The sequence below is a fragment of the Erinaceus europaeus genome, chromosome 10, assembly GCF_950295315.1.
Source record: "Erinaceus europaeus chromosome 10, mEriEur2.1, whole genome shotgun sequence".
NCBI classification, from domain to species: Eukaryota; Metazoa; Chordata; class Mammalia; order Eulipotyphla; family Erinaceidae; genus Erinaceus; species Erinaceus europaeus.
In genome coordinates this window covers 96,466,996-96,485,033 of record NC_080171.1, presented here as the reverse complement: position 1 = coordinate 96,485,033, position 18,038 = coordinate 96,466,996, and the positions used below count along the sequence as shown (strand labels likewise).

Here is an 18,038-nt window from a genome sequence, read left to right as displayed (position 1 = left end):
CAAAGTGAGCCATTTTACTATCCTGAATTGACTTTGTTTTAAACAAGAAACTAGAGTACCAGTTTGGTCATGTGCCAGGACTCATCCTGCCACATGCAAAGCATGCATTCTGCCTACTGATACTAGTGCTACCTCTCTGACTGCTAAGTTGAGCCTTAAAGGGCAGCTAGGATTTTTGTTATTAAAGAATGGTATTTCTGAGCTAGGGTAGACTCAGGGGTGGGGAGAAGAGTGTTAGAAAACCTGGAAGCTTTGTAACTTGAGGGTAGGGTAAATAAGCAGGAAAAATACCATAGGCTTCTATGAAATACCTATTTAGAGACTCTTGGTTCATCTTAGATGTGAAGTAGAACTGCTAACAAGTAAGGTGTCCTTCCCATAGAAAGCTTTTTTTTTTTTTTTTAATCAGGGTTGGCAAACTTTTTTAAAGGTCAGGTGGTAAATAGTTTTGGCTTTGTGGGCTGTAGTCTGATATATTCAGGGCCTCTACCTACTTCTGTCATAGATTGTAAAAGCAACTGCCATGGCATGCAAGCATCTTAAGATTGGTGAGAGGCCTAGAGTTTCTCTAGAAAGTTCTGGGACTTCTATGAAGTTTAAATGTTTCTTAGTCTTATAACAGACTATCCTGAGTCCCCAGTCTAACATGTATCAATTCCTGGTTGAAGATATCAGAAGAAGAGATTGAAAGGATCATGTCTGGTCAGGAATTTGAGGAAGAGGCTAATCACTGGAACAACCATGGTGACAGTGACCACAGTTCACCTGGGAACAGAGCTTCAGAGAACAACCAGCCCTCACCAGGCTCCACGTTGTCTTCCAGGTGAGCTTCAAGGCAAATCCAGATTCAAAAGGGATCATCTAAGGGTAGAGCCAAAAGACACCCCTGCATTGATTATTGCTGCCAGTCTGTCTGAGCTGTTGTACTCTTGGCTCTCTCAGCCTTTTGGGATAGGGACCAGGTTGATACAAAGCAGCATTTTGCAGCCAGTTTTTTGCCAACGACCTTGAAAATGTCAGCAATCTCTTCTTGAGACTGATAAGTGCTATAGCTGTCCATGCCTATACATTCTTTCACACAAGAGTGACATTTTAAATATCGTTCTTTTCTCTCATTTTCTTTGTCTTGATAATATTGAATTGTTACTATTTTCTCTTCTTCAGCAAGAGTGAAGTGTTTTCACTTCATAGGGAAATTTTAAGAAACAGTAGCTAGGCTACTGTGAAATACGTATTTGGAGACTCTTGGTTCAAGAATTAAAATCATCCTTTTTTAATATTTATTTTCCCTTTTGTTGCCCCCTTTTTTTATATTTATTTATTCCCTTTTGTTGCCCTTGTTGTTTTATTGTTGTAGTTATTGTCGATGTCGTTGTTGGATAGGACAGAGAGAAATGGAGAGAGATGGGGAAGACAGAGAAGAGGAGAGAAAGATAGACACCTGCAGACTTGCTTCACCGCCTGTGAAGCCATTCCCCTGCAGGTGGGGAGCCGGGGGGCTCAAACCGAGATCCTGTCGCCGGTCCTTGCGTTTGGCGCCACCTGTGCTTAACCCGCTGCCCTACCGCCCGACTCCCTTGTTGCCTTTGTTTTTATTGTTGTTGTAGTTATTGCTGTTGTTATTGATGTCGTCATTGTTAGGACAGAGAGAAATGGAGAGAGATAGGGAAGACAGAGAGGCAGAGAAAGACACCTGCAGACCTGCTTCACCACCTGTGAAGCGACTCCCCTGCAGGTTGGGGGCCAGGGGCTCGAGCAGGGATCCTTACACCGGTCCTTGTGCTTTGCGCCAGGTGCGTTTAACCCGTTGCGCTACCGCCCAACCGCCCAACTCCCGAATAAAATCATCTTAGATGTGAAGTAGAACTGCTAACGAGTAAGGTGTCCTCATTTTTTTTTTTTTAATTAGGATTGGTAAACTTTTTTAAAATAAAGGCCAGGTGGTGTTTTTGGCTTTGTGGGTTATAGTCTGATAAATTCAGGGCTTCTACTTACTTCTGTCATAGATTGTAAAAGCAACTTTAGGAAATATGTAAATTAATGAGTCCCTATGTTCCAATAAAAATTCATTTTCCAAAACAGGTCATGGTCCATAGTTTGCCCATTACAGGAGATGCATTCAGGTAAACCCTAGGGAATGTTTTTTAATTAGTTGATAGAGTGGAAAAGATTTCTCTCTTAAAGAAGAGGAAGATAAGACTCTGTATTTTGGTCTTGACTCATTGAGTAGTGTGTGTACCTAATCATGCTTGAGATCTTGGGTTTGAACCCTGGCACCACATGGGAGTACCATGTATAGCAGCAGAGGAACTCCAGGGATGATGGAGTAGTGCTCCTTCTAAAATAGTGCAAAAAAAGTTGGCTCAAGGTGCTGCTCAGGGGTGAGGTCCCCAGCCTCACATTACAAAATAGTGATAAACCATTGTTCATTAAGTTGTACTCATTGATCCTTAGTTTACTCCTATCTGTGATTGTTTAGGGAATTGTGCCACTTGACTCTTGGTAGGTGCTGGATTTGTTTGTGTTCTGCTAAGAACTTAACCTGTCTGTACCTAAGTTTTCCTAGCAGGAAAAAAAAAACATTCATACTCCCCTTTGTGATCAAATTTCATGAGTATCCATTAAAAGCATTCTAAAATGTGGCATCTGCTGAAAGATGTCATTTAACCAATAATTATTCAGCGCCCACTCTGCCAACTGGTAGATGTCCAATGGTAGGGGACCACATGCATGTAACTATTATTTATGTCATTGGCTTGATGAAGAAAAGTTACACCTTTTTGACTTCTTTCCTTTGAATAAGCATTATAACGTAATCATGCTTGACATGAGACTTTTCTCTCCAGTAGGTCTGTGGAACTGAATGGATTCATGGCATTCAGGGAGCAGTATATGGGGGTGTCTGTACCTCCACATTATCAATATATACCGCACCTTTTTAGCTATTCCGCCCACTCGCCACTTCTGCCCCCACAAGCTCGCAGCCTGGATCCCCAGTCATACAGTTTAATTCACCAGTTGCTGTCAGCTGAGGACCTGGAGCCACTGGGCACACCGATGTTAATTGAAGATGGGTGAGTCATCCCTGCCCTCTTTGGCCCCTTGTGATTTCAAAAGCTTCCCTACCCAAAGCAAGGGAGGTAGTTATAGTACTTGCATACCTGAGGCCCGGAGTCCTTATGTTCAATCTCTTACACACCACCTGTGCCAGAGCTAAGCAGTGCTATAGTATTCCCCCCTCCTTCCCTGCCCTCCACCTCCCCTCTCTCCCAGCATCTTTCTTTCTCCTTCTCTCCCTCTCCCCTCATGAACACAGTTAAATCTAAAAACATGATGTTATTTTAAAAATGTTTTTGTTGGTCCAGGAGGTGGCGCAGTGGATAAAGCATCGGGCTCTCAAGCATGAGGTTCTGAGTTCGATCCCCGGCAGCACATGTACCAGAGTGATGTCTGGTTCTTTCTCTCTCTCCTCCTATCTTTCTAATAAATAAAATATTTTTTTTAAAAAATATTTTTAACTGTACCTACTCTATACCCATCTGCATTCCTGATTGATACACCCTAGACTTCAGAATGTGCTGGGAACGGTGAGTAGATGATGACTCAAGCACCAGAGGACAAGTTTGGCCTTCATCTTTAAAATCAGTGTCCTTCACTGTTTTCCTGAGCATTTTTTTCTCTTGGCGTTCGGGATATTTGTCAACTGTTTGGAATTGGGATAAAAAGGTTTTTGTATTTCAGGTGTAGTAGGTTTGCCAGACCCTAAGATGGGTCAGAATTCAGAACCATAGAAATCTTAAGATAATCATACATCAAGTGCCTCTTTAATGAGGCATTCAAGCCTCCAGTCCCCACATGTAGGAGGGACACTTTATGAATGGTGAAGCCTTTAAGTCCACCCACTGCTGCCACTGGTATTCCTTTATTCTGGAGCATAGGCTATTCAAATTGTTACTGAGCATAGATATTTTGAGATTTTTCTTTTCAATACCTCCAGGCATGTCACTGGTGCTTGTTGTCTGCACTACAAATTTGCTGTTCCTAATAGCCACCTTTCTTTTTACCTGGGGCTCAAAACAAGGTTTTTGTGCATGGTAATGCGTGCTTTTGTCAGGCATACCACCCTGAGTCCCTGATATCCTGAGATTTCTAAAACTAGTTCCATTTTCAGAAGAGGAAATTCAAATGTCTCCCTATAAGAATACCACACAAAAGTTAGGATATGAAGTTGTGGTTGATGAATCTAGCCAAAGGGTCTTGAGAGAAAAACAAAACAAACAAAATCTAGAACTCCTATCTGATCCAGCCCTACTTCCGTCCAGCAATAGCTTAGGACTGAGCAGCTATGGTTTCCTAACTCACCACCAGGGGGTGCAGTGAGAGCAGGAAATGTGTTCTGTTCTTTCAGCCATTTATTTAGCTGAGTCAGTCTCTGTATCACACGGACACCAGATCTACCCATTGCTAAAACTAGTGGACACTAACATTGAAAGTCATACTCCCTGATAACCTCCCCCCTCAGCAATTTCTTCACATCAGACTTATGGCACCGGCTCTGAACTTGCTGCCCAAACCAGTCCTACCTTTTCTCATTAGGCTGACGCGAATAGAGCTGGAGACCCATGACCAAGGGCAGGGAACTCCCCTGCCGGTGACCTCTTTGTTCCCATAGGCTTACCCCAGTTCTCATGCTGTGGTCACTGGGAATAACTTTCCTCTATTCCTACCCCTCAGGTATGCTGTGACCCAGGCAGAGCTATTTGCCTTGCTTTGCCGCCTGGCTGATGAGCTGCTCTTTAGGCAAATTGCCTGGATCAAGAAACTGCCCTTCTTCTGTGAGCTCTCAATCAAGGATTACACATGCCTTCTGAGTTCTACATGGCAGGAACTCATCCTGCTGTCCTCCCTCACTGTTTATAGCAAGCAGATTTTTGGGGAGCTGGCTGATGTCACTGCCAAGTACTCACCCTCTGATGAAGAGCTACACAGGTAAGGGCTACTTACGGGGGAGAAAGTCCCAGGCACCGCCATTGTTCTCCCTGTAAGACAGGGTTGGCTGGATGCTACCGAATGGGCATTAAAGCCACATAGAGCTGCATTTTTTTTTTTTACGTTTTTATTTACTTATTATTGGATAGACACAGAAATTGAAAGGGAAAGGGGATATAGGGAGGGAGGGAGAGAGGGAGGCACTTGCAGCTCTGGTTTCCCCCTGCAGGTGGAGACCAGGGGCTTGGACCTGGGTTCTTGTGCACTGTAATGTGTGCTCTTAACCAGGTATACCACTGCCTGGCCCCCTGTATTTTAATTTTCACTCTGCCCCTAACTAGATTTATAACTGTGGTCAAGCCTCTGAATTTATAAATGGAATAAATAATGAGATAAGTATCAAAAAAACAAAATTAAGTTTGTCTACAAGATGAAAGGGTCTGAGCTGTAGTTTACAATCTAGGAATAAGACCTAGGTGTCATTGTGGCAACTATTTATTGTGTGCCACACACTCTGTGGTATTTTATATTGCTGTCTTCTTTCTCATAGTCTCTAACATAGGTAGTATTGATTCATATATATATATATTTTTTTTTTTGGAGAGTCCAAACTTATTATTTTTTTAATATTTATTTTATTTATTCCCTTTTGTTGCCCTTGTTTTTTTATTGTTGTAATTATTATTATTGTTGTCGTTGTTGGATAGGACAGAGAGAAATGGAGAGAGGAGGGGAAGACAGAGAGGAGGAGAGAAAGATAGACACCTGCAGACCTGCTTCACCGCGACTCCCCTGCAGGTGGGGAGCCGGGGTTCAAACCGGGATCCTTATGCCGGTCCTTGTGCTTTGCGCCACCTGCGCTTAACCCGCTGCGCTACAGCCCGACTCCCTTGATTCATATTTTAGAAATGAGGAAACTGGAGTTCAGAGGGATCTGTTCTTGAGGTTTTGAGGTTTAGCTCTAGAACCAGTGGCAAAGCTTAGGCTCTTTACTGCATCTAAAATTTAATTTTTCCCCCTTACTTCTAGCATGCAATAAAATGGTAAGAAGCATGAGACTGAGCTCTTTCTTTCTTTCTTTTGTAATTTCTTTATTGGGGTATTAGTGGTTTACATTTGACAGTAAAATACAATAGTTTGTACATACATAGCATTTCCCAGTTTTCCACATAACAATATAACCCCCACTAGGTCCTTCTCTGCTGTCATATTCCAGGACCTGAGCCCTTACCCACACCCATCCCAGAGTCTTTCTTATTTATTTATTTATTTATGGATTAGTGGTTTATTTATTTATTTTCCCTTCTGTTGCCCTTGTTTCATTGTTGTTGTAGTTATTGTTGTTACTGTTATTGTTGGATAGGACAGAGAGAAATGGAGAGAGGAGGGGAAGACAGAGACGGGGAGAGAAAGACAGACACCTGCAGACCTGCTTCACTGCCTGTGAAGCGACTCCCTTGCAGGTGCGGAGCCAGGGGCTTGAACCGGCATTCTTAACGCCAGTCCTTGTGCTTCGTGCTACATATGTTTAACCTGCGGTGCTACCGCCTGACCCCCGGGATTAGTGTTTTACAGTCGACAGTAAATACAGTAGTTTGTACATGCATAACACTTCTCAGCAATACAACCCCCACTAGGTCCTCTGCCATCTTGTTCCAGGACCTGAACTCTCCCCTCTCCCACTCACCCACTTACACCCACCTACCCCAGAGTCTTTTACTTTGGTGCAATACACCAACTCCAGTCCAAGTTCTGCTTAGTGATTTCCCTTCTGCTCTAATTTTTCAACTTCTGCCTGTGAGATCATCTCGTATTCATCCTTCTGTTTCTGACTTATCTCACTTAACATGAGTCCTTCAAGCTTCATCCAGGATGGTCTGGAAAAGGTGAAATTACCATTTTAAGAGCTGAGTAGTATTCCACTGTGTATGTAGACCACAGCTTGCTTGAGACTAAGCTTTTTCAGTGTTTCCTGGTATAGTCTTCTTTTAGCTGGACAAGATCCTTCTGACCTCACTGTCTAGAGCAGGTCTTTTACTGACTCACTTTGGAGACCTGGAGCATTGAATCAGGACAAGATGACAATATAATTTTTCTCATTTATTTATGTATTTGAAAATAAAGTTTATATCACATTTAAATGAATCCAGGGAGATAGAATAATGTTATACAAAAGACTTTCCTAAGACTATACTTTCAGGGATCATTTCTATAGTATGTTACAAAGGACTTTCCTGCCTGAGGTCCCAAGTTTAATCCTTGGCTATTGCCATAAACCAGAGCTAAACTGTTTTTTATTTTATTTTATTTTATTTATTTATTCCCTTTTGTTGCCCTTGTTGTTTTTTATTGTTGTAGTTATTATTGTTGTTGTCGTTGTTGGATAGGACAGAGAGAAATGGAGAGAGGAGGGGAAGACAGAGAGGAGGAGAGAAAGATAGACACCTGCAGACCTGCTTCACTGCCTGTGAAGCGACTCCCCTGCAGGTGGGGAGCCTGGGTTCGAACTGGGATCCTTATGCCGGTCCTTGTGCTTTGCGCCACCTGCGCTTAACCTGCTGCGCTACAGCCCGACTCCCCAGAGCTAAACTTTTAATCACATTTAAAATCTGCATCTCTCTTCTGTACCTAATAGCCATAGCCTGAAAGGTAAGCCAAGGGTCCTAGAAGTAGGGTACTGAACATGGAAACAAAGTCCTGGGTTCAGTCCCTGACATCCCCTGTGCCAAAATGACATTCTGGTCTCTCTTTCCCCTCCTCCCCCCTCAAGGAACCTTTGTGCTGCTGTGAGACATAGTTCTGGGTATGGGTGCTCTTTCCTGGTTTTCCAGTATGCTTCAGAGTGATCTATATAAATGACAGAGTTTTGAACCCAGCTGACATTATCCTTTAAATAGAGCTATCTGATTTTTCATATGACCTAACCCCCTTATCTAGAGCCTCTAACTCATTGTTTCCATCAAATTCCTCTCTTCCTTTTGCAATCCTGGACTGACTGAATGTTTGGATAGCAGTTAGTCTGCTCTAAAATTGTCAGAGTTGGCAGAACTGGTGCAGCAAACCCTTCCTATTTGCCTGGAAGTCTATCTAATAGCCTGGAGCTATCTACAAAGTCAGTCTGTGTTCTCCACTCCCTGTAGAAATGAGAGGTTGTAACTGAAGATAGTTGGACTGGTAATATGAGACTCTCATGCCTGATTGTTCCATTTAAGCCCAGAGATCATATGTACAGGTGCTTTGTCTTCTCTCTTTCTCTTCCTGTGAAACTGTCCATCTAGTAAGAAATGAATACATTTAAAACATTTTTTTTTTGTCTCCATGGTTATCGCTGGGGCTTGGTGCCTGCACTATGAATCCATTTTTCCCATTTTGTTGCCCTTTTTACCCTTGTTGTCATTATTGCTGTTGTCATTGCTGCTGCTGTTGTTGGATAGGACAGAGAGAGATCCAGATAGGAGGGGAAACGGGGAGAGAAAAATAAACACCTGCAGACCTGCTTCACCGCCTGTAAAGCAACCTCCCCTGCAGTTGGGGAGCTGGGGGCTTGAACCAGGCTCCTTATGTGCCTGTCCTTGCGCCTTGCATCATATGTGCTTAACCCTCTGCACAACCACCCGGCCCCAAAACAAATTATTATTATTATTATTTTTTATTTCCTTTTGTTGCCCTTGTTTTATTGTTGTAGTTATTATAGTTGTTGTTCTTGATGTCGTTATTGGATAGGACAGAGAGAAATGGAGAGAGAAGGGGAGAGAAAAATAAACACCTGCAGACCTGCTTCACCGCTTGTGAAGCAACTTCCCTGCAGGTGGGGAGCCGGGGGTTTGAAAGGGGATCCTTACGCCGGTCCTTGCGCTTTACGCCACGTGCGCTTAGCCCAGTGCACTACTGCCTCACTCCCCAAAACAAATTATTTTTTAGTGATGGGTTTTTTACGTAGGAGCTCTTCAGGTAGGCAGGAATCCCTGGCTGTGCAGGGCCCTCTGTGACTTTGAGATTCCCAAGGCATCCCATCCCAATGCTACCAAAATCCTTGAGCCCCAAGAGCTAAAGCAAGAATTGGTACAATTGAATTGGGAGACTTTTTGTTAGGAGACTTATTTCCTGAGACTTTTTAAAGTTCTTTAAAGATTCAGAGAGCTGGGCGGTAGTGCAGTGGGTTAAGTGCCCATGGTGCAAAGCGCAAAGACAGGTGTGAAGGTCCCGGTTCGAGCCCCCAGCTCCCCACCTGCAGGGGAGTTGTGAAGCAGGTCTGCAGGTGTCTCTCTTTCTCTCCCCGTCTTTCCCTCCTCCCTCCATTTCTCTCTGACCTATCCAACAACGATGCCATCAATAACAACAACAATAATAACTACAACAATAAAACAAGGGCAACAAAAGGAAATAAATATTAATATAATTAGAAAGTAATAAGGATAATGAATTAAAGATTCAGTTCCTCATTTGCACTGTCCATAGTGCATGTGTTCAGTAGTGTTTACTATGGGAAGTGCAGATACAGAAGATTCCACTATCAAAAGCAGCTCAGGTGAACAGTGCTGACTCTAGAACACGTACTGCTACTGAGATTTCCTATGGGGGACAAGAAACAGATATGTTGTTAAGATTCTCACTTCGCTGTGGAACCCTTCTATGAAAAAATGGGTTAAGTTTCCCCATGTTAGATTTCACTCCATATCCTTTTGTGTTGGTCAAAAAGGAGAGTTGCTGGGATCACAGAGAGACATAGAGCTCTGCTCTGGCTTATGTGGTGCCAGAGATAGAGCCTGCAGACTAGTCTGTGTAAGTCCTGTGCTCTGCCACTGAACCACCTCCCCAATCACTGAGCTGCATCTTGGAAATGTGATTTGTACAGGTAGATAGTAAAAAAAACAGGATAATATAAAGTCCTAGAAATTAGAGATCCTGGGTAGTTAATTTGTGCAGTGAAATAAAAGTCCTGTATATGAAGGCATTGAGAGAATGTATCTTAAGGACAGAAATGGCTGGAGAGAAAGATGTAGAAAAGATACATCATGGTGAGCCTTAAATGCCAGTCTAGAGGTTTTGAATTTTATTGTGAAAATAGTATAGTTATAGCTCATTTTTAAAAAGTAGAATGACTACATGGTCCGGTTGTGATTCAGAAAGGCCATTGAAAAAGTTGAGGATGCTGCCAGGCAAGTAAGCCCCAGTCCTTTTAGCCAAAATAATGGAGCCTGAGAACAGACTAGTAGATGAGCCAGTCTGAGCTTGTGTCTGAGGTGCACGTGGAACTGCCCAGAAGGTTGTAGGAAAATGCAGGTACTAGAGTGTCTAGAATTGGGTTCATCACTGTAAAGTAGTCCATAGGGTACGGGGGCTATAATTGGTCGTAGCTCTTTCCTACCTAGCTTAATCCTGTGTTAACTCCTACTCCTCCAAAATACTTTTTCTTTTTCACAACTCTGGAGTGCAAGTGAGTTCCTGCTGTCATGTAAAGGCTTTTCCCAGATGATACATGACCTCTCTTCTCCAATATTGAATCAAATTTATGGTGCCCATTTTCCTTAATCAGGTTGTTATCAGACAGGAACCGGGTGTGTGTGATTTAAAACAGATTGTAGCACCAGCCAGTGACTGCTCCTGGTCCTAATCAAGCCTCCTTTGCTCTCAGGAGAAGATGCCTTACACTAGATGAATCTTAATGGGCAATTCTATCTCCTGAGTGCTAGCTCCCTTTAGGCCACATCTCTGTAAAGTTGCCTCTCAGCTACCCTGCCCAAGCCCTAACTACAAGGTTTCAGAAACACTCTTTATTTTTGCTATGATTATGGCAGTGATGATGGTGATACTGTTGTTACTGATAATAGCTAAGAACTACAAACTGCGTATTGTGCTAGTTACATCTCAAGTGCATTGCATTTTTTTTTAAGATTTTATTTATTTATGAGAAAGATAGGGGAGAGAGAGAAAGAACCAGACATCACTCTGGTACATGTGCTGCCAGGGATTGAACTCAGGACCTCATGCTTGAGAATCTAGTGTCTTAGCCACTGTGCCACCTCCTGGACCATGTGCATTGCACTTTTTGCTTAGTCTAATTTCCCCTGTTTTATATATGAAAGGCAGAAGGTTCAGAGGTGAAAACATGAGACTACAAAGCTAGGAAGAGGTGAAGTTGGGATCTCTTGTGCTCCAAAGCCTAGGCTCTTCCCCATTACCTTTATACTGAATTCTTTAAATTTATTGAATGTATGGCTTTGTGGAGTGTGTTCTGGAGCTGTGATCTGACTTTTTCATTTTAAAAACTGTATGTGGCAATTCCTGGAAGGCTCTGGCTGATGACTACTGGCGGTGGGGGGAGTGCATTTGGATGAATGAAGAAGAAACAACTAGGCCTCTCAGCCCCTTTACTGGGACATAACTTACACCTTGTCAGCTTCAATTGCTAACTGAATGGTCCAGTGGCTTGGAGGATACTGTCAGGAATGTTTTCCTTGTCCTAGCATATGTGTGTAAAAGGAACCTAGAAGAAGAATGGGTGTGTTTGTCCAACTGTCTGGCTTTGAATGCTGATAATTTGTAGACAGGGAATCCAGGGGCGTTAGAACTGTTTAGTGGGCAGATGTGGAGGAGGCATGGCTGCAAGAGAAAGCAGGCCCATGGAACAGAGAACAATTTGTTTATCAAGGGGTGGGATGCGGGGTGTAGAGCAGAGTTTCACAGTCAGGCAGTGGAGACTGAGTGGGGGCTGCTGGGCTGTCTGCCAGCCCCCCGCCACTGCCAGGGGTCCACAGTGGTTGCCTATCTAGGAAATTTGGAAAAGGTGTGTACTCTTGCTGCCCCCCCCCCCCCACCAAAAAAAAAGCAAATCTGGAGCACATGCTCAGGACAGGCACTTGGGAGCTCCTTTGTATCCCACTGGTCAAGACTCATTCGGAAATAATCTTGGCACTGCTTGCGAGGGGTCTGGCTGATAGCCACACACCTGCAGGCTCTGCAGTGCCAGAGTGAGCACTTGAGGCCAGGGGTTGTTGATTAAGACAGAGAGAGTTATCTTTGCTTGCTACACTGCTCAGCCATCAGACTGTTGGCTGACACTACTTCGTTTTCAATCTTTTTTTTTTTCACTTCTCATCCCCACATGAGAGAGGTAGAGAGGTGTGTGTGTGTGTGTGTGTGTGTGTGTGTGTGTGTGTGTGTGTGTGTGTGTGTGTGTGTGTCCCAGCTGTAAGAAACAGTGAAATTTTCTTTTTTGCTACAACATGGATTGAATTGGAGGGATTTCTGGTGAGTGAAGTAAACCAGAAGAAGAAGAATGAACACTAGATTATCTCACTTACAGGTGCAATCTAAGAAACAAAGCAAAAAATAATACAAGGTTCAACTTCAATGGACTGCAGTCTAGTACAGGAGATAGGTAGCTCAGAGGAAGGGCGGAACACTAAAGACCTTGGAGATCTATGTCTCTATAGAGCATGATGACATTTGGATGGTGAGATGGATTGATTTTTTTTTTTTTTACAGTAAATACAATAGTTTGTACATGCATAACATTCCCCAGTTTCCCATTTATCAATACAACCCCCAAGATGGATTGATCTTTGAGGAAAGGTGGAAATGTACCCTTATGGCAGCAGCAATCCTATAACCTAGCATTTCCTTAATACAGTGATGCTGAAGCTGAGAAACAGAAAAGGCAATTCAGTCAAGAATTGAACAGTGTGGTGTTGAGAAAACAGCAGGCCTAGATTATAAAAACTTGGACTTTTTATTAGTGATTTAATACTAATTTACAAAATTATAAGAATTATAATATGTTAAGTGCACATGGCGCAAAGTGCAAGGACCAGTGGAATGATCCCAGTTCAAGCCCCCGTCTCCCCACCTGCAGGGGAGTCACTTCACAAGCGGTGAAGCAGGCCTGCAAGTGTCTATCTTTCTCTCTCCCTCTGTCTTCCCCTCCTCTCTATTTCTCTCTGTCCTATCTAGCAATGGCATCAATAACAACAATAATAACTACAACAACAACAAAAAAATCTAAGGGCAACAAAAGGGAATAAATAAATAATTTAAATATATTTTTAAAAAGAATTGTAATACAACAGGGGTGTAATTCCACACCTTTCCCACCACCAGAGTTCTGTGTCCCTATTCCCTCCATTGGAAACTGCATTAATTCTCCCAAGGTCACAAATAAGGGTTGACTGTTATTTCTGTAACTGTGTATATGTGTGTGTGTGTGTATATATATATATATATATATATATATATATATATATATATATATATATATATATACACACACACACACACACACACATATTTTTCCCCCTATGGTCCTGCCTTTTCTCCCTTTCTAAATCACCTACTAATTATGAGTGCCCTACTTTTTTTTTTCCCCTTTCTCTTTAATATCCCTCTCTCTTTCTGGGTCCTGGTGGAATTAGAGTTCAGAGCCCTCTGGTAATCTCCTAACGTTTGCCCCTCTGGGAGTATGGACCAAAATTCTTCATGGGGTGCAGAAGGTCAAAGTCTGGAAAACTTGGATTTAATCCTTGGCCCCACTACCCCTTACTTACTATGCAACTTTGGGCAAGGTAACTCTTCTGTGTCCACATCCCTAATATAAAGACACATCTGTATCTCTTAAGTGTCAAGATAGTGAAATATAAAAGTGCAGTTTGAGCCCAGTAAATAACCTCTCCAAGTCCTCATTTTCAATTGTGAAGAAAAATGATTATAATAGCAGCCCAGGAGGTGGCACAATGGACAAAATGTTGGATCAACATATGCCAAGTCATATTTTTTCTCTCTCAGAAGTAAATAAATAATAATAATACATTATAATATCTGTTTTGTGAATACTCAGTAAACTGTTAGAATATTTAACAAAGTGCCTGGAAAGTAACAAGCTCTCAGCAAGTGATAAAATGGTAGATAAAGTTATAGTGTGAGTCAGTACGTATTTCGTTTATCAGTAAGTCTGGGAAAGTACTAATAAAGTTATAAAAGCCATTGATTGGGTCCGGCACAGAGTGAAATAAAGATACCCATTATAGTTCAGATCATTAGACTGAAAAGAGAGCTACCATGGTGGTTATACAAAGAAAACTTTCACACTTGAAGGTCCCAGGTTCATTTCTCAGCACCACCATAAGAGAGCTGAGCAGTGCTCTGGTTAAAAACTAAAATAAATAATAAAAACTCCAGCTCAGTCTGACTGGGAGTCAGACCTTAAGGAAACCGGTCAGAGCTCCTGCCAGTGGGTACCTGCTGCTCCAGACTCCCTACCCCATGTTTTTAGGAAATACAGGTGCCTTTGGCCCCAACTAGACACATATTCTTAGGTATTCTGGGTCCTCCCTAGATAAAGCCTTATTTCCTGGTGTAACACTGTTGTGCCCAAATCTGAACAGGTTATCAGGAAGCTACCCTTGCATTGAGCATCTCTCTGTGACTGAGTCACTCTAAGGCCTATCTGAAACTTTCCTTGCTCCAGAGTCCAGTCTACGCCTATATTGCTATAGGTTGGACCTGAGCCCAGTTTCTGTAACCTTGTGCTTCTACATTTAGCCTTAGTTTGGTAGTTATCTCCATCTCTTGTATGAGGTATTTTGCACTAAAACCAGAATACTAGTCCTTATGACAGCCTTGCCTGGTCCTCCTTTGCCTAAAATTTGATCTCTTCCTGAGGAATTCATTTCTTGTCCTTTTAACAAAGGACATGGTCAGCTTTGAGTCTTCTCTGCTGAGGAATGCCATCAGAGATACTGAGGAAACTAAAGCATTAGGTAGTTAGCCCAGGTTCCAAGTTCTGGCTCTGCTACCAGTTGTGTGCAGTTCCTTTTATTCTTTGAATTGCAATTTCTCATGTGTAGAATGATGATCGTCTTACTTAGCCCATAGGGTTGAGAAAATTTAAATGAGACAATGCACAGGAATTCATGTGAACAGAAACTCAGCTAATATTTCCTCCCCTCTCTAGCTGAAATCAAGGGTGCCTATGAAAAAATTTCCATACATAATTTCAACAGTACAGGAAACTGAACATAAATGAATACACTCAACAGCAGCCTTGTCTGCATTGTGGCAGCTGCCATTGGTTCTGGTGTCTAGATCTCAGCAATAACAATATCTTGTTATTGTCATATTTATCCACATTTACATCCCAAATCTTCCTTTGCCCCTTGTTAGCCTTAGCAGGCAGGTGTTACTATTTTATAGTAGAGAATCTCAAAGACAACAGAAGTAACTTTCCCAGGTTCTCATAGCTTAATATATAATGGAGTTGAATTTGATTGATCCCACCTAACCTTGGAAATTACTATTTATGTGAACTGTGTTGGCCTCTAGACAAACTTGGCCTACACAAGTGTCTTTGAATTCTGTTTTCCCCAAAATAAACTTCTTTCCTATCTTAAATGTCTTATGGAGCTATAGGAGACCTCTGTCTTAACCTCCCCTACTAATACTTGTAACCCCTGTGTCTGTTCTCCAGATTTAGTGATGAAGGGATGGAGGTAATTGAGCGGCTCATCTACCTGTATCACAAGTTCCATCAGCTGAAAGTCAGCAATGAGGAATATGCTTGCATGAAAGCAATTAACTTCCTAAATCAAGGTGAGTGAATAGGAGTGAGAGTAAATGAATTGGTTTCGTTTTGGTTTTGTGCTAGGAATCACATCCAGGACTTCATTATTGCACAATCTGTGCTGTACCACTGACCTATATCCCTGTTGGTCTTTATATCCCTACCCCCACCTTTTCCATAGTACTGTTAATCGAGAATTTATCACTCTGTGTAGCTACCAATATTAAAAGACTGCCCCTCGATAGTTCAGAGAATGCTTTGGATTTTTCCTTCAAATCTAAATGCCACAGTCTCTGTAACTAACGGGGAAGGAAAAGGATTCACTTTGTTTAGTCAGTTTTAATGCATTTAAATGGAGACACCAAGGACAGTACATGCGTCATTTAAAATATGTACCAAGTTTACCAGCAGTTGAAGAAGAGCAGAGTGATGAAACTATTAGAGATAAGGTCTCTGTTGCAGGCTGGCAGTGGATCTGACAGCCCCTTCAGGGCAGAGTGGGGGTGTACAAAAACTCACATGAGGTGGTGCACCCAATAGAGTGCACACATTATCATTTGTGGGGACCCTGGTTCAAACCCTTATCCCCACCTGCAGTGGGGAAGTTCCACAAGTGGTGGAGCAGTGCTGCAGATGTCTCTTTACCATCTGTTTCCCCCTTTCCTTTTCTTATCTCTCTGTCTCTCAGCAGACAGAGAGATAAGAAAGAGAAAAGAAAGAGAAAAGAAAAAGAAAATAAATAAAATGCTAACAGGAAATGGTGGTGAAATCATGCAGGCAGTGAGCCCCAATGGATGATAACCCTGGTAGCAAAAACAAACACGTGTATATTAAGCATGGCTTAATCAGAAGAGTGCTAGATGTGATTTACATAAGAGTATTACCTACAGAATATCACTTGGTAGCCAGAGTATAAAGATTTTTTTTTTAGAGATTTTATTTATGAGAAAGGAGGAGGAGAGAGAGAGAAAGAACCAGACATCACTCTGGTACATGTGCTTAAGACCTCATGCTTGAGAGTCCAGTGCTTTATCCATTGTGCCACCTCCTGGACCACTTATTTTCATTTTTTCCAAAATGGCATGTAAGTACTCTGTTTTACTGTCTGTGGAGTTGAAAGTGCTCTCTTCCCATATTCAGTTTCCTGGCCAAACCACCCCCTGCTTTTTGAAGTATCGGTGTGCTGTTCTGCATGGTTCCCCTAGGCCAGTCCCTTTGTCATATATTAGAGACATTGAAATAAATTAGATCCCAAGTCACTGACCTCAGGAAAAAGTGTTTTTGTTCATTTGTTTATTTGCTTGCTTGCTTGTTTGTGTTTTGTTTTTTCTACCAGGGTTATCGTAAGAGTTTAGTGCTGACTACAGTTTTTTTTCCTTCGATTTTTTTTTTTTCTTTTGATAGGCGTAAACCAGAGATAAAGGAGAGATACTTGAACATTGCCCTACCACTCATGAAACTTCCCACCCTCCCTCCCCCCGCAGGTGGGAACTGGGACTTGAACCCAGGTCCTTGAGCACGGTAACGTGTGCACTCTACCAGGTGTGCCACCACCTGGCCCTTGCCCACAAGTTTTACATTCTTCTGGCACTTGACATGTTATTTGACCCTCAGATGATGGGGGGGTCAGAAGCTCCTACTTAAAGGAAGAGCAGTCTGAACTGGGCCTCAAACATTGGGTATGATTTAGTACAGATTACTTACATTTTACATATTTAAAAGGACTGGCAGATAGCTCACCAGTAGGACTTAGTACAGTTTGCCATACACTGAGACCCAGGCTCTCATCCCAACTCCATGTTTTCACCATAAAAGCTTCATAAATAGTAATTCGGTGTTATAGCATCCTTCTTTTACCTTTTTCTCTCTCATTCTATCTGAAATTAAAAGGGGGTGGTGGAAGAGTCCACCAGGACAGTGTAATTACACATGTCCCAGCACATGTACATGCACACACACTTATAACACACAAATACACATGAAAGAGAAATATGTAGAAGTATTATCTATAGACTGTAAAAATTAAAACTATTCTAAGATACGATAGCAAAAACAAGCATACAGGAACAACTGCATGTGAGTATATGTACAAATGTTAATGTGTAAGTATCAACAGACTGCCTAATTAGCTCCAGAAAAGGGCATATTCAAAGACACTGTGAGGGAGGAATTGGTAAAGCAGGATTCTTCAGTATCCATTGGTATCTGTTTTGTCCCATGCCTTTTACTAGGGTCTGGTATAAAGTTGAGAAAGCTACAGCCAGGCTGGGGAGATAGCATAATGGCTATGCAAAAAAGACTTGTCATGCCTAAGACTCTGAGGTCCTAGGTTCAGTCCTCAGCACCACTATAAACCCAAGCTGAACATTGCTCTGGATTTTCTCTGTGGTTCTGTTTCAATCTTTCTCTCTATCTCTCTAATTAAAATGAAAGAAATTAAGACAAGAGAGAGCCTAAACCTTAACTGTCTTAGTCGAGTGATTGTCCTTTACAG

At 42.2% G+C, this 18,038-nt stretch overlaps 1 protein-coding gene and 1 pseudogene across 1 annotated transcript in view; both read left to right on the top strand.

The window, feature by feature from the left end:
- The window catches only part of NR6A1 (nuclear receptor subfamily 6 group A member 1), a 31,617-nt gene that overhangs the window by 4,881 nt on the left and 8,698 nt on the right, over positions 1-18,038 (top strand). The window contains exons 2-5 of the mRNA XM_060200159.1: positions 669-823; positions 2,850-3,074; positions 4,735-4,989; positions 15,452-15,573. Coding sequence (XP_060056142.1) covers positions 669-823; positions 2,850-3,074; positions 4,735-4,989; positions 15,452-15,573 — 757 coding nt within the window. The remainder of the gene's footprint in view (positions 1-668; positions 824-2,849; positions 3,075-4,734; positions 4,990-15,451; positions 15,574-18,038) is intronic.
- Positions 7,174-7,253, top strand: LOC132541002 (small nucleolar RNA U3; annotated as a pseudogene).